Below are 15,846 nucleotides of genomic sequence, written 5' to 3'. Positions count from 1 at the left end.
CATTAGCAAACTTATGCAACTGCTTTTGGAGAAGACACTTTTTTAGTGCTGGCTACAGTGATGAAAATCAAAGTAAACTCTCTTTATTAGGAAAACCAAATTAAATTAATAACTTTGAAGAAACCAGTCTAAAGGGACTGATTCAAGAAGCTGGTGAGCTCCATTATACTTTCATCACTGCTGTGCCCTCTCCTCCAAGTCAGAATGAGGAACCATCATTGACAGCGCTGGAAGGCTGCTACCTCCTCCAGTTATGTATGTACTGTCATTCAATATATTACCCAGTTTATTCCAGATTGGGATGCTCCTGGGTTAAAGTTTACTTAAGCAGCAAACAAGCAGTTGTACTGATTTTGTAGATTGGTTTGTCACAGGCACCTCAAGCTTTGTTAGCCTGTTGCAGCTCATGAAACTGTCTCCATAGTAACACCCTACTGCAAGCTAGCAGGCCCTTCTACGTGTGCTTCACTCTCCATCGGATGCCACATACTTACGGTCAATATCACTGGTTTCCTGCTCACTCTGGTCCTTGTTCTTGTAGAAGGGAAATTTTCGGGAAAAGAGGTTCTTTTTACGCTTGTCATTGAATGACTGCTGAAGAAGAGAAGGAGGGGCAAAACAAAGGATGTCTAATGTCTGTGTGAACAAAGGCCCAGACCAGCAGCTTTGTGGAAGCTGACTCCTATAACCACATTATGCAGTGCATATTTAGTTTAACACTATCTTCTCAGCTCATTAAAAATAGAGATTGGGATCGTGGCTTTGCTCACACCCTCCCTACTTAACATGCTTCACATGTACTGAGAGAACTGGCAGGCTGGTTCATCCTCTATGGCCTGACCTGTATTTCACAAATTTAGGCTTCCTGGGAGTGTAAAAGATGTGAAAAAAACTAGACTGCTAGAAGATGGCCAAACCACAATGAATTCAAAGTCAATGAAATCACTGATACTATCTACTATAGAGATTACAGTATTTTAAAAGAAAAAAATAAATGCTGAGGCTTTAAACAAGCTTTTGCGAACAGCTGACATCGTAATAGCACACCAGAAGCATCTACCAGTATTACCCATTTGCAAAAGCAAAACTGTAAATACTCTGGTGGCAACTGCTAAATGACAAAAGACAATGGAAGCTAAAAGCTGGCATTGTACTGAATGTTCTTATGATAAAACTAAGTAACAGTAAAATAGGAAAACAGGAAAAATAGAAATGTGTCTAGCTACAGTATCCAAACAATAAGAAAAAAAAACAGGAACAACCAAAACAAACCTATATTTGTTGCAATCTCTCACAATCGTGATTCATTGCAAGTTCAATGAAAGAAATTAATTTGCTCTACTTAAGTCTGCATCCCAATACCAAGATTAACTTCCAAAAGATATAAACTGATTTCCTCCCCCCCCTCCCCCCCCCCCCCGTGGTAATTATAGCATCTATAGAGAAACACCACATGAAAAACTGTATATTCAATGCTTATGTTCAGCAAATTTTGACATTAGCTGATTGTGCTGTTGAAGAATTTCTGTATCTCAGTTGCTACAATAATTTCTAGAGTTACCTACATATACATACACATAGCCACCCATCTGAACATACAAACTATTACTGTGCTCCTTGTGTATAAGTGATGGGGAGCATCAATGTATTTTCATTCATGTACAAATACATCTACGGGTATAATTAACACAGAATTTAGAAGCACCTGCCATATCTTCTGCTCAAGACATTATGGGACTACAGCACCTTTAATTTACTGTTCTACAACAATAAAGAAGCTCCATGTACAAATAAATCACTAATTTTTTTATTGCAGTTATGCCCTGCACTAGAATACAGCTTACTTGAAGCCAGCTGAAATTGCTTTTCATCTTTAGGCATGAATCATCTGACCAGCTCTGCCAAGCCATGAAAATTTATCATGTTTTTGTCATTTGGTTTGCAGAAACTCTATTAGGGGAAGTAATAGAAAAAAGTAAGAAAATGCCCAAAACTTGATGTTGAGACCCTACTGCTGCAGGGAGGCTGCTAATTTCTAAGCCAAGCAGAGCCCATGTGCAGCAGGAAGTGCTAAAACTTGCACAGAAAAAATTTTTAAAAAGCTACTTAAAAAAATGTGTATTTTAAATTCATACATTAAAGACTATTCACAGCTATTTCTAAAATTTGGAGCACATTAATTTTCAAGTGATTGTCTGCCTTCAGCCAGCCTGAGCTTACCTTCCTGTATTATCTGCAACACAGTTGCAAAAGGTACATTATCTTTTCTACCAGCACTAAGTATGGAATGAAATACAGTAACAACTAGGGGTCAAACAGGACAAACAGTTGGCCACCTTCTTTGGTGCAGTTACAAAACTAGTATTTGGCCTTCCTAAATAGAAGGCCTATAGTGCAACACGAAAGCTGCATCCTGCTACAGTACTGACAATCCTCCTCGCCATCTGTTTTAATACAGATTTGCTTGGCAGTACCAGATACTGAAACATCCAGGAATATCTTCATTACCACTGTGGGGTTTTTTTGGTGGTTTTTTTTTTTTTTTTTTGGGGGTGGGTTTTTTTGGTGTTTTTTTTTTTATTATTATTTAAGATTACCAGGTGTTAAAGAGGGACATGGTACCATGGGAGCACAGTGACACCGAACTCTGGAAATAGCAATACTGTGTTAAGTAGGAAGTCCGTAAAACCTTTAATTGGCTGGCATCTGTGTTCAACTAGAACTGTCATTCCACTGTAAGAATTGGTAAATTATCAACCTGACATATGGACAAAAGAACTGGATTCGAGCCAATCATATGCTTGCAGGAACCACAGTTGGCATGGATGAGGTTTTAGGTTATAGTCCTTCTGACCTTCTTAATCTGAAGTCAACAAGTCATTGCAATTGACTTCTCACAACCAGAAAGGTTAATATAATCTACAGAACAAGGGCAACAAAGAAATATGTGGCCAGAGGAGATCTTTGCTGAGTATACCGCAAAATACTGTAACATGAATTTAAAAAAGTGGAAATCCCACAGCTGTGTAATTGCTCCACTCAGACAAGTCCCTCAGTTTGAGCAAAAGAACAGGGGAAATAAATGTAACAAAGCTAAAATGATGCCATTTAACTGAAGTGGTGAGACTCTGCAATTTGTATAGGTAAAATAAAAGGAGTGGCTGATTTATTGTACTTCATAAAATGTAATCATGCTCTTCATTTTAGTTTTGAAAATATTTCATAACCACAATTAATTTAACTTTGTTCAGTATTCAGTAAATCTTACTGAACTAATGTTAAATTTTATATACTGCATGTATAATGGTCAGAGTCAGTTCCACTGCCAAAAAAAAAAGAGAAAATAAAACTAATATTGTACTGATTTTGCATAAAAGATTAGCCAAAAGATTATTTTTAAAAGATACTACGATTATAAAAAGCTAGAGAGAATTGCTTATTAGTTGAAAATGTATAGTAATCGTATTAATTTTTTCATAAGCCCACTGCAAATCATAAAGAGGCATCGTAAGCAATAACATATTAAAACAAGCAGCACAGAAAGTGAGATGTGTATATGAAAGAAACAAACATGAAAAATTTAATCATTTCTGCTCCAGATTTTTTAGCTTTCCTCAGAATGAAAGGAACATGGATTTTAATGTTTGCCATCACTACGGCTATTCTTTAAAGTTTTAATGCAGAAATTCTGAGTAATTGTACGAAGTTGGTACTTCATCCTGCTCATGAAGTATTATCATATACAGACACAGGAAAGGACACAGTCCATAAGGACATGTATGGTGCAGATAACTTAATGGAAAAAATATCATCATGACAAATACAGAAAGAACACCGTAAGAAGAAACCATGATGCTAAAACATTTACAGCTGAAGCAAAAGATTGTGAACAGTGTAAGCATGTTTGCAAAATGAAATGTTACTAAAGAAAAGGAACTGCAGTTCTTTATCAATGGCAAGCGTAGTTGCTTTTCCACTCAGTATTCCATGCATATCTTTGGTGATACACTAGTACACAGCGGCTGTGCACTAACTCTGCTATTGTCAAAATAGTGCTTCAAACACACTGTTAATTAAGCTAATTGTTTCCAGTTTATTTGTAGACTCTACAAAACCATGCAACTATCTTTCAAAGAACATGGTAACACTTGAAAAATTACTTCATGTAATTAAAATAACCTGAAATATTTAAGCTTTTTTTTTTTTACCTCTAAAAAGTGAACGCAAATTATAAAAATGATCAGGTTAAAAATTACAAGGTGATAACACTATCCCAATACCAAAATATAAGCGCACCAAAACAGGAAAAACCTGCAAATAATTCACTGAACCCTCAAAGCAGTACTGTAATTGTTCATCAGAAAATAACTAGACGTTGATTTCCTTTTAAACAAATACTTACAGAAAACAGCATGACATTTACTTCATTAATAAACTAAACTGAAACCTTTGCCATTTAGCAGAGGGACGCACATACGGATTGGACAGTCTTAAAAGTCCTACACTATCAGGATGAAGTACTGAAGCTTTAGTATTTTATATATGTGATTTTTGAAGTAATGAAAATGTTGTAACTGAAATACATGACTAAAAGGAATTTTGGGGCTTTACAATAATGACTGACTTACGTTACAGCATTAGTGCTATTAAAACAATAATAACTATTTAAGAAATAGCTTCCTCAGAAGCTTAGAGCATGTTTCAGATTTTAAAAAATGACAGTATATTATTACTTTAGAAAGCTCTTACATCTAAAATGCATATACCTAAGTCCTGAAATTACTAGTTATACACTATTGGTAGAAATTGTGAGGTTGTGAAATTGTTTCTCGCATGTCAAACCAACCAAAACATTGCAGAAAAGCCTCACCCTCAAAATAATAAAAATTGGCTGCTGTACCATTATGAAATTGCTATAATTTTGGCTACAAACATTCCTATAGGTACTTAAGTAGCTACGCTGCTTTCTCACTACTCATTCCCATCATGTGTACTCGGACAGAGATTGCATATTGCACAGCGAACTGCACCAAGGGACTGACTAAACTGAAAACCAGGATTTCTTTTGGATTGGGTTATTTTTCTTTTCTATTGGCTACTTTATATGATTCAAGCCCAGCCACACAGGTTTCATGCCAACAGAAAGCAGCAGTAAGAAAAAACAGCTGTTGAGACCGGGACTGGTTCTGGGCAGCAATGGCACTAGCCTCGAGTTTTTGTTGGCTATGCCCTTGCATGAAATTCTTCAAAGCTGCTACATCCATGATTGCAAAAAAAGAATTTATGCTGTCTCCCTACTGTGTACATTGTAAAACCTCATTTCACCACAGGGACCCTGTTCAGCTTTACTTCCTTGTCTTCTTGATGCATTTATAAATACCTTAATGAAAAAAAAACATTTCCTGAAAATTGGTATTAAGCTCCTTCCCACAAAAAGGGAGTCCCGGAATACAATCCACACTACCAGACTAAAGAACTAAACTGCTTTATAAACAGCACTTGCAGAGCTGTTAGAAATGGCACTATTCAATACATGATTAGTATCTACAACTCCTATTACCTTATAGTATTAATGACAGTATATATTTATAAGCTAATTCTTTAAACAATTAGCACTGTTCTGGCAATTAAAGTTAGCTTTGGTGCTCAGAATTGTTTTATTTTTCTATTTGACAAAATTTCATCTTTTCACTAAAATCTGAAACTGAGCCTGCATAGATAATCCACTGAAAAAGGTTACCATTCACAATGCCAGGTGTAATTAGTGCTTCATTAACTCACCCCTTTATCTCCTCTTGTTTTGGAATTGAATTTCACCGTCTTTAAACGGGCTCGTTCTTTTTTCTCAACTCTGCCACAAAAAACATCACAAAAATGGTAAATCAGCAATATTCCAGAACTTCAAGTTACTACTTGTTACAATGCAAGCATATAGGTGTACCTTTTGTAGGACAGATTTTTATTGCTGATGACACCAGAAAATGGAAGCATACTAATGGGAACTGCATTGGAAAAGTAAGATATTATTTCTCAAGTACTGAGCTGTGAGGGTATTGGAGTATTTTGTGATTATATAGATTCAATAAACCCAGAGGGTGCAAAGAGAAAACATGACACAGTAAATGAACAGCCTCAATTTTGAGTCAACAGCAGATATTAAGATTCAGAGCACCTAATCTCCTATTTGGGTTTCTATCACACCAACAAACACCTCATCCCATTTATTCTGACAACAAAGAAAGATTTAACAGGTTTCTGGGTTCTGTGTAGAAAGAATTCATGATAGTGTCATGATTTGAATAAAATTAACTTTGCACCTTTTCATACACAAATGGTTCAATGTTATTAAACCCATATGTAATGTCATTAAGCCCATACCTTGCTTACAGGGAGAACAGAAAAATGGGACTTATCAACTTCTAAAACTAAATAGGATTTTAACAAACTTCTCGTTAAGTTAGTCAGAATCCCACTACACATTATTTAAAACCAAGTAATTCCAGCAAACTAGTGGCTTGTGTGTACAGAATTTACAATGAAGAGCAAAGTATATGCAATATATGCATTAATCATATCAGAAGTTTAATAGCAGATAACCCAAAGTAATGAAATATGACATACCTGCGTTTGCTAGGGATAACTCCAATCTCATCACTTTCTCCATCCGGAGTTACCTGCCGTGCTTGCCACCATTCATCATCAGAAGCATTAATGACATGGAGAATATCACCAAATTTGAAATTCAGTCCTTGACTGGGAAGGCCGCTGTCTTTAGTCTTGTCATAATCAAAAAGAGCTCTACAATGAGAAAAAAAAAAAAAAGACATTGATAAAGCAAAGAAAAAACACAGGGGAGTATGAAAAGCACAAAATATGAAGCAAGCTGCCTGTGTTCATAAATGCCTCATTTTGTCAACTGCTTAAAACAAGGCAGCTGAATGTACTCTCTCATACACACACACGGAGAGAGACAATATGTAGTATAGTATTCATACACACTTCTAGGTTTTAAGGCATGAGAACAAACTTAATCCAGAGCAAAACTAATTCTTTGCAACAGGTCTACAAGCAGATGCCTCCTGCAATTAAAATTATGTACTTAGCACAGAGCAAGTTACATGTCAGCCCAGGATAAAAAAGGCAAGCAAGTATTTGCAGCATAGAGCACTGTTTAAAGTTCTGTAATGTGGTTTATGTAAAATTATAAATTCGAATTATTTTAGTAAGTAAAAACTCTTTCTTTAAAATGAAAGTAAATATCCTGCTCACAGAGACAAAAAAACCCAACAAAAACAACAACCAAAAAAAAAAAAAAAAACAACAAAAAACCAAACCCCAACAACTTTGTTATCGTGCCTGAACGCAAAGAACCATATGTGCATTCTTTTGGAAAATTCCCAACTATTCCAAGGTAATCTCAGCCTTTCTTGTAAGGATTTTCCAAGTGCCCATTTTCAAATAACAGGCACCAGTAGTATCTGAACACCAGCTGTGTGACTACAGTTTTATTAATACTCCCTTTGCTAGCAAGGTTGGTTTATGCAAGTTTGCTATTACTCAGACCCAGTTTTGCCTGCTCTGCACAGACTCCTTTCCCCCTAACCCCCTACCCCTAGTTTTGCTTATGATAGCAAAATTGTCCAGAAAAGCACATGGTCCACCATACTGTGGAACTGATCTAGGTTAATACCAATTTCTTTTCTCCCTGTTGGTTCATTTTATGTCTCGGTCAGTTTCCTGAGGAACTGAAGAGACCCACAGTATTTTTCTCCCAGCACAATGGAGCATTTCATGAGGATTTGAAAATGAATGGTAATAGAGCCCTCTTACCAAACTCTAAGAGATTATGCCTTACAAATCCTAAAATAATACTAAGATTATGCCTTATAAAGGACTCCTATTTTACATTTGAAATAAGTGTATGAACCTCATGCCTGTATGACCGAGGCCAAAAAAACCTCAACTTGATTTCATCTGTAAGGCCACATGTTTGTCAGCGATGAACCTTCTAAACGATACCCTGTCTCTATTTAGAGACTTGATTCCAAGTTCATCACAAAGTAGCACCAATAGATTGCAACGTAATGATTTTAAAATGGTGTCCTTGTCCAAATTCAGTTTGTTTCTTCATGCTGAACACTGATCTTATGTACCTTTTTCTGCTAGATTTTTAATCCCTGATTCTTTTTTTTTTTTTTTTTTTAATAAGCCATGTAAGTACTTGTTTGGAGCCGTTTGCTTCAAAACTTATTTTAGCTTTGTGAATTTTGCCTTTCTAAAGAACTGAGTGCATATCTTTGGGTTTGAACTATATTTGTTCATGACAAATTGCTTACAGAGAAGTTTAAAATTTTCTGTCAGATCAATTTATCTTTAGCATAAGGTCTACCAGAAAATCGGAGTTCTCTGAGACCCCATGCCTTTCTTGGGCCATAAAAAGTATCACAAACTTTTCAGAAAGGGCTAAAAGTTTTAACAAATATCTAAAATGTCTAGAAAAAGACAGAAATTTTAAAAATAGCTTACTCTCATGATACACAAAGCCCTCTATCTAAACATGCGATAATTTTAGTTGAATTCATTAAAAAATTTAGGCTTTCAATTTTGAAATAGCCTGAAGGTTGAAATACAACCTTCCTTCAGCAGTGCAACTTCCACTATGTTTTAGTTTAATTCCATAACATACTTGAAATGTCCCAATTATTTTTAAAAAATTATAACCCTTTTCTTCTTTGAAATAGCCTGAATACTGCAGGTAAGAAAATTATACCCCTTCTAATTATTCCTCCAGATTGTTTTTGCACGTATTTGTTCAGGAAGGACTCTGGACAAGCATCATTCTGTGTCTCAAAATACATTGCACATACTCCATATTTTTTAATGCAGATTCAAGTTGTATACATTTTCACTGACTTAATTCAATGCATCATGAAATTTATTTCCTGAGAATTCTTGTTAGCATTCAAGCAATGATTTCTACCACCACTATTTCTAACTTTTAGTTTGAATGTAAAATATGGGTAGTGAACTGGGCCTAACAGCATTAACGGTTGTGTTGTATGCTTGACAAAAAATATTCATAGAAGTGAAACAGAAGCATAAATGGATAAAAACATAATATCAATATATGCTCTTCAAACTAGATACATGGTTACACAGAATAGTTCTTTTGCACAATGGAAGGCTGTTTCATTAAATACCTCTCCTCTGGTGAGGGCACTTCAAGAAAAATACTTTTATTGGAGGATGACGTCAAAGCTGATAAAGATAGTTTTATTGTAAGATGAATTAGAGTACCACACAGTAGTGACAACTTCTGCACTACAATTTAGAGGAACACCAGGAATGATAAAATAAATGAGACAAAAAGCAAACAGAATTAACAAAAATCTCTTTGGATTCCAACTGATTAACACGGCTTTTCCTGTATGCTTGGCAAGTCACCAAATGAGAACTCATTTCACAGCCAAGATGACATATTTTTCTACAGACTGGTATATTAAAAAAAAGTTTCCTTTATTAATTCCCTGTATGGAGACTTCTATTACTTGTTAATACGTGGTATTAACAATACCATGTATATATTTATTTAGTGTAAGTTATAAACACAAAGTTACTTAAAAATAAACTTGGTATTGATGATCAACTACTCCTAAAAATTACTTTACAGTGAAAGCACCACATCCTCCCTTTTATTTTACCTTGTATTACTCAGCTACTACTCAGCATTAAAAAAGGTAACTTGGTTCCTCCATTTACAAGTCGACAGAAAGTGAAGTTGTTGCATGTTTCATGAGTGCTTACGTTTCAAAGCCAAAACTTTAATGGCTGTGTTAACAGTGCCAGATTTTCTAGAACATCTTTTTACTGGGCTATACTAATTACTTTCAGTATCACAGGCTGCTGATCAAGTTTTTCTGACGCATATCATCTTTTAGGGTATTTTTGCTGAACAAAGCAATTCCTGCAGCAAAAGCATCTCTGTGTATTATTTCATGAAACATGAATTAATCTTACCACTTCAGAATGAATGAAGTTCAGGTTATAAAGGAGGTCCTTTTTTTCATTCTGAGTTTTTAAGGAAAGCTGTTTGAAACTAGATGTTTTAACTAGCAGAATAACATAGGAATGCCCAACTAAGCTCCTCCTGCAGGCAAATACACTTTTCAGGCCTAGTGTTAATGCCAGATCTTATTTTTTCAATTGATTTAGTTAGGATTTCATAACGATTTTAAAACTGTAAAGCTTACTCCACTTTGACACATAACCATTTTCTGCTCTGACTCAAGCAGAAATCAGCACCATTACTTGAATTTAAAATGTATCATGCCAGAAAAATGCACAAAGGGAAAAGTAATTTTCAGTTTTGAATTCTATGCACATTGCACAGACTGAGATTTGGCATGCAAGATGAGATACAATATGGATCAAATTTATTCCCTATCAACATATTTTCATATAGCCATTAAGCTATCTTTTCACATTTGCTTTCTGAATCTGCAGGTGAAGGAGGATAGCATATAGATATAATTCAGATGCGAAATAGAAATATTGTATAAGAATCTCTCTCCTCTTAAAGATCAAAATAAATATGAAGCAAAAATAAGGGAAAGCCATTAAATCAGTACATCTCAATTAGTTGGGGGGAGGAGATGGAGACAGGGTGGGTAGTATTACATTTACAAATGGAGAGTTAGCTGCTGCTGAATTGCTATATTTGCATTTCCTTCCAAAGAGTGTTTGTTAAATTGGTACTCACCATATACTGATATACATACAGTTAAGAACAAAAATCTGGCATTTTACTTCAAATTTTATTTTCAGACAAACACAATCTTTTCCTTAATACTATATAACACCTCCAAAACACTCTTTAGAGGCAGACTATTCATAAAGATACCAAGTTTCAGTTATAGGGACATAATGATGTACCTGATATTACTTGCTGTTTTGTTATCATGATTTTGAGAAATCAGAGTATTATTTTTGGAGTGGTTTTATTCGATAGGTTTTCTGCAATTGCGGTTGAATGCCTATAAAGATTTTACTGTTGGATTAACCAATCAATTCAGCACTATGTTATGTAACTGGAATCCTTTATGGAAAATCCAAACCCAAATATTATAGAAAAAAAGGTAACTTCAGTTACTAAAATAGGCTTTGAATTGGTACAATTAAGAGTACAGGATGCTCATACCAGAGTGACTTATATAAGAAGGAAGAGGCTGGATAACTAACATGTTCTGCCAGTATCTAGCAATATGTGAAAAGAGTCATAAAACTTACTTCAGTGAGGTCAAAATTACATCAGAAACCAGACAGAACAGATGTGAACCCATCCTGTGTATAATAAGTTGCCTACCAATCTTTGGCATCTTTTGGTGTGATGACAAGTAGATCTCAAAAGCCCCAGCAGCACCCTCTGTTTGGAGATGTGGGTGGGAAAGTACTTTTCCTGAGGAATTTTTGCATTTTAGATTTTTGTTCTGACTTTTAATAAGGCTGATTACCGAGTCTTAAAAGCTTTTCTGCCAACAACCTGGGGAGGGCTGCATTTTCTTCTGCAGCTGGCAAAGTCAAAAGCTCAAAGACTTCCATCAGTGGAATAATAGCTACATAAACATAAAATGCTTGCCAGTGGCTTAAGATGCCAGACCAATGCGTGAACATGAGCATAAGCGGTTTAGAACCTAATCAGGCTATAGGTAACCAAGCAAAAGAAAAACATTTAGAATTGCTTAGGCTTAGTTATATGATGAGGGCTAAAAGCAATAAATCTTGTGATTATGGAAAGGAGAAAGATCTCGCCACAATATCCATATGTACACCTACCTGTAGAAATTCTAAAACATGGACAACCGATATCAAGCACTTATGCTTAGTATTTAAGGCATTTACCCTTTTTAAATTTTAAAAAGTTTTAAGTTTTAAATTCTGACGTTCAAAAATATTTAAAGTAAAAAAGAAAAATACCCCCTCAAAAAAAAGACAAAGAAAAAAAAACAAAAAAACAAAACAAACCCAACCAAACCAAAAAAACAAAAAAAACCCCACAGATAATGCTACTAAAATGATAGGTCAAAACTTAAGAACTGTATGTTATAGTCAATCTAAACAGAAGTCCTGTATGAGGACATTTGTTTCAAAGCATTCAAAAACAGGCTGTAGAGACTGAGGCTTTCCTGAGCATAGATGCAATGACTCAGGTAAGACTTGCTTCCTGTCCCATAGCTCAATACTGTTTTGTATACTATATGTATCTGCTTTGGATAGGAAAAGTTAATAGCCCCTGAACCTAGGATTTCAGCAGGTATGCCAGCGAGGTTGTACAACATTTTAAAACAAGTTTAACCTGAGAACCAGCACTACGGAAGTTTTATCTGCTCTACTAAAATGGTCTGGACCCTGCCAAGATGCTACTGCTGGCCCTTATTTTATCCAGGGATGAGCTGGTTTGGGGAATTCAATAAATTTATTCTTAAAAATGCAACCCTTTTCCCCACACTCCTTATCTGAAATATTATGCTGTACCAGTGTACAATAATTGATGTAGGAGTTAGCTGGCACATTAATAAGATGCACCTTGCCACAATTTCCCAGTGAAACCACCTATTTTCTTAACTGCTTCATGCTCTTTTATATTTCCACTTCCTTTTAACCTCCTTTATGTTTAATTCTATATGAATAAATTATTGAAGAATAATCAGTTCATTTAATTTGATGCATTTGCTCTCTTGGCTACCATGGAAAATATTCTGTAACAAAATGCCACTGGATCTAGAATTAAGTTTTCTTAATACAAGCTGAGAATACAAATAAAGCTAAAGGAAGTAAGATGGAAGTATGTCAAAGCCTAAGTAAAGGGAGACAAATCTGAATTCAAGAACTGAACAAGGAAGAATATGAAGACTACTGTCAAAAAACCACAAACTGAATTAAGCAATATATTAAGACTTCACACATACACTGACTTTCAGAACGTTTTTGCTGGAAGATTATGATCTCTGAAGCAAGATAAAAAGCAAGTAACAGCACACATACAGAGCTCTCATGGCTATTACTTTTTTTTAAACCATTATATTAACTGATCTAAAAGAAATTTTATTTTTAATATATTTTACATATAAACATACATTTGTTAAGTTCAATAATGAATAACTGTCTAAAAATCCAAATACAAAAATACAAGTCTGCAGAAGAAACACACTAGCAATACTATGAGAAATATGATTACCTGACATAGAGGGATCTCTTCTGGCTGGTTCTCAAAGATCCTGATCCTGAACTAATGCTACTGTTCATCATCTGTTCCCGTAAATCATGTATTTTAGCTTCAAAACGACTGTATTCTGCAAGAAAGGGAGGCATTGAAATTAATTTTCCTTGAACTTCAGCAATTAAATTAACTGAGATAAAATTTGAAATAATTGTGATTAGACAAAGCAAATAAACAAGCAAACTACACTTCAAAATTTTGTGGGTTTAATCTATAGGTTACAGTAACTATTTTTTTTCTAATTAAGACAACCATTTCTACCAATATCATTTTTATAGTAATAAAGACTGATACAGCTAAAGTTTAACCCCTGACAAAAAGAAAACTTCAAAACATACATGTGAAATGCATAAACTTATAATAAAGAACTATATATTTGAAATTTTAAAGAAATGGAAATGAAAAGTGTCTGTACTCTAAAATTACCGGACTTGAATTACATAAAGAATTTAGCACTACAAGGCGGGAAATAAGCAGAACATCTTCTGAATAATACAATGTTTCCATTGGAGCTGAGCAAAGGAAAAAAAAAAAATCCAGAATTCTCACATAAATTTCAATCCACTTCTAAACAGCACTAGCGATTCTAACTCCCTCTCAAGAATTATGTACAATGTTAATCCTGGAAAAACGGATTGTGCTCTTAAACAGCACTGTGTATCTTTACAACTAAGCTAAATGCATTTGATTTTAGTTACAAAGACAGGCAAGTAAAATAATAACAGCTTCTTCAGGACAACCGTTTCCTGAAGTGAGGTACTTACATGTTGTCAGCATAAAATATGAACTCACAACAAGTTAGTTTTTCCTTCAGTTGAATAGTTTGGACTTCAGGATCAACAGATCCACTTGTAAAACCTTCCTAGTTAAAAGAAACGTTCTGCAGCCACCACCTTTGCCAGTAGACCACGTGATGCCAGATTAGAACAAGTCAACACTAGGAGAGCCAGGGTGTGTGCGGCAGGCAGCTGCTGAACTGGGTACTCTGCTGCTCGTCCTAGCTGCACCTTTATTCCCTGTCCGCATCAATTCACACAGGAAATGCAAGCCAGGGGTTTAAAATGCAAAAAAATCACTGAAGATTCCTTCAACACTTATCTAAATACTATGACTGATTTATCGTATTGCATTCTGCGGCATTTTCTCCCCACAAACTCAAACAGTGAGCACAAGCTAACCACAGAAGAAAAAAAAAAAACAAAAAAATTGTTACAGAAGAATATTCTGTGAACCAGTTTCTGGTTATCACTTCATCATGGTTACTAATGAATCTGATGCTCAAGCACTAGCAACTATTATTAAGCCTGTCCAGAACATGGCAATATTCACAGTGTCTTTAACAACCTTGAGTTTTGTCCTCTAAAACCAAAGGCTGTTAGTTCTTAAGACAGCATGAGTGCATGTTAACAAAGTCCAGATCAAGTAATTTACCAGCAGTAAATCAGACTGATGAGGTTGGTTAACAAGAGAAACAAAAACTATTTCCACCAGTACCAGTGTTACCACTAATAGCAAAAGAATTTAAGTAACAGGATGGTAACCTAAGAGGAATATGAAAAAATTACATCTTTTAGAAAACAATATACTTCAGGGAAAGGACCCAGATGCAGAGAGAGAAGCATACTCCTGCTGTGCTACTGCTGTACTGCATGGCCTTAGCCAAGTCACTTCATTTTACTCATTATACCTGAGAAATTATCTCTTAAGCCTCCCATCTGTTTCTTGGGTGTTCTGGAAGATCGAAGCTGTCAAATTCAAACATACTGTACGAATGGTAGCTGAGATTTCTGACATAAGTGATTCCCTCTCTTCCCCTCCTCTCCCTCCCTGTGAAAGGAAACCAAGTATTGAAAACATCAGATAACCCAAGATTTTTCTAGTGCTACAGCCTGTTCAGTACTGAAAATACCTGCAGCTCTTTGCAACAGATACTGGAAAAGACCACAAATTTCTGTTAAGAAAGTACCATGTGTCAAATGTTGAAAGAATCGATACCCTCCTATGTAGCATGTAGTACATAAGAGAGTTAACAGGGAAGGCTATTCCTTACTATCACTTAGCTCTATCCTAGATATCATCTTTGGGTTGCTGGTCTTGCAGTCTCCTGGAGTAATTTAATTTTTCACATCAGAACTCCTAGAAAGTAAGTCCCGAATGAGTGGCAGGGACTTCTGTAGGAGTAAAAAGGAGAATAATTTCTACATAGAGGCTCCTGCCACACCAATAAAGCGAAAAGGAAACTAATGGGCTGGGGTTGAGAAGGCTCTATGTTCAAAAAGAAGGGGTGCCAAGAGATTTCATATTTAGGAAAAGCTTAAACACTCTGTGCAGATGGAATATGGTGCACAGCAAGCTAAAAATTTGAGTTATATTCCTCTTACAGAAGGTTCTGGGAGGAACAGCATGGATAGAAATCTCAAAATTATTGGGGCTGAAAACCAGTTGGGATTTTGGGATTTTGAGCTCTGCTGATCTGTCTCGGAGAGGTTGTATTTCTATCTGTAATTCAGAACTGTCTTCAGCACCTTCAATCTCTTATTAAATTGATGCCATCTGGTAGTTTATGAAAT

General features: G+C 35.4%; 1 protein-coding gene across 32 annotated transcripts in view; it reads right to left on the bottom strand.

Moving 5' to 3' along the window:
* DLG1 (discs large MAGUK scaffold protein 1) overlaps nt 1–15,846 on the bottom strand; it is a 163,791-nt gene that overhangs the window by 17,842 nt on the left and 130,103 nt on the right. For 13 of the 32 annotated variants that reach the window (XR_008973825.1, XM_057421725.1, XM_057421730.1 and 10 more), the window contains 4 exons: nt 13,235–13,349; nt 6,622–6,798; nt 5,782–5,851; nt 495–594 (listed from right to left, as the gene is read on the bottom strand). Coding sequence is in view for 31 of the 32 variants with exons in the window: in XM_057421725.1 (XP_057277708.1) it covers nt 495–594; nt 5,782–5,851; nt 6,622–6,798; nt 13,235–13,349 (462 nt within the window). In the remaining variant the exon portion in view is untranslated. Of the gene's footprint in view, nt 1–494; nt 595–5,781; nt 5,852–6,621; nt 6,799–13,234; nt 13,350–14,040; nt 14,262–15,846 lie in introns of those variants that run through there. The other 19 variants (XM_057421732.1, XM_057421734.1, XM_057421735.1 and 16 more) reach the window with 3 other exon arrangements.

This window comes from Pezoporus wallicus, unplaced genomic scaffold (assembly GCF_028554395.1).
Source record: "Pezoporus wallicus isolate ANWC-B61680 ecotype Strahan unplaced genomic scaffold, APGP_CSIRO_Pwel_v1 scaffold_7402, whole genome shotgun sequence".
In the NCBI taxonomy this organism is placed as follows: Eukaryota; Metazoa; Chordata; class Aves; order Psittaciformes; family Psittacidae; genus Pezoporus; species Pezoporus wallicus.
The sequence above is the reverse complement of the archived record's forward strand: the minus strand, read 5'-3'. Positions and strand labels throughout refer to the sequence as shown.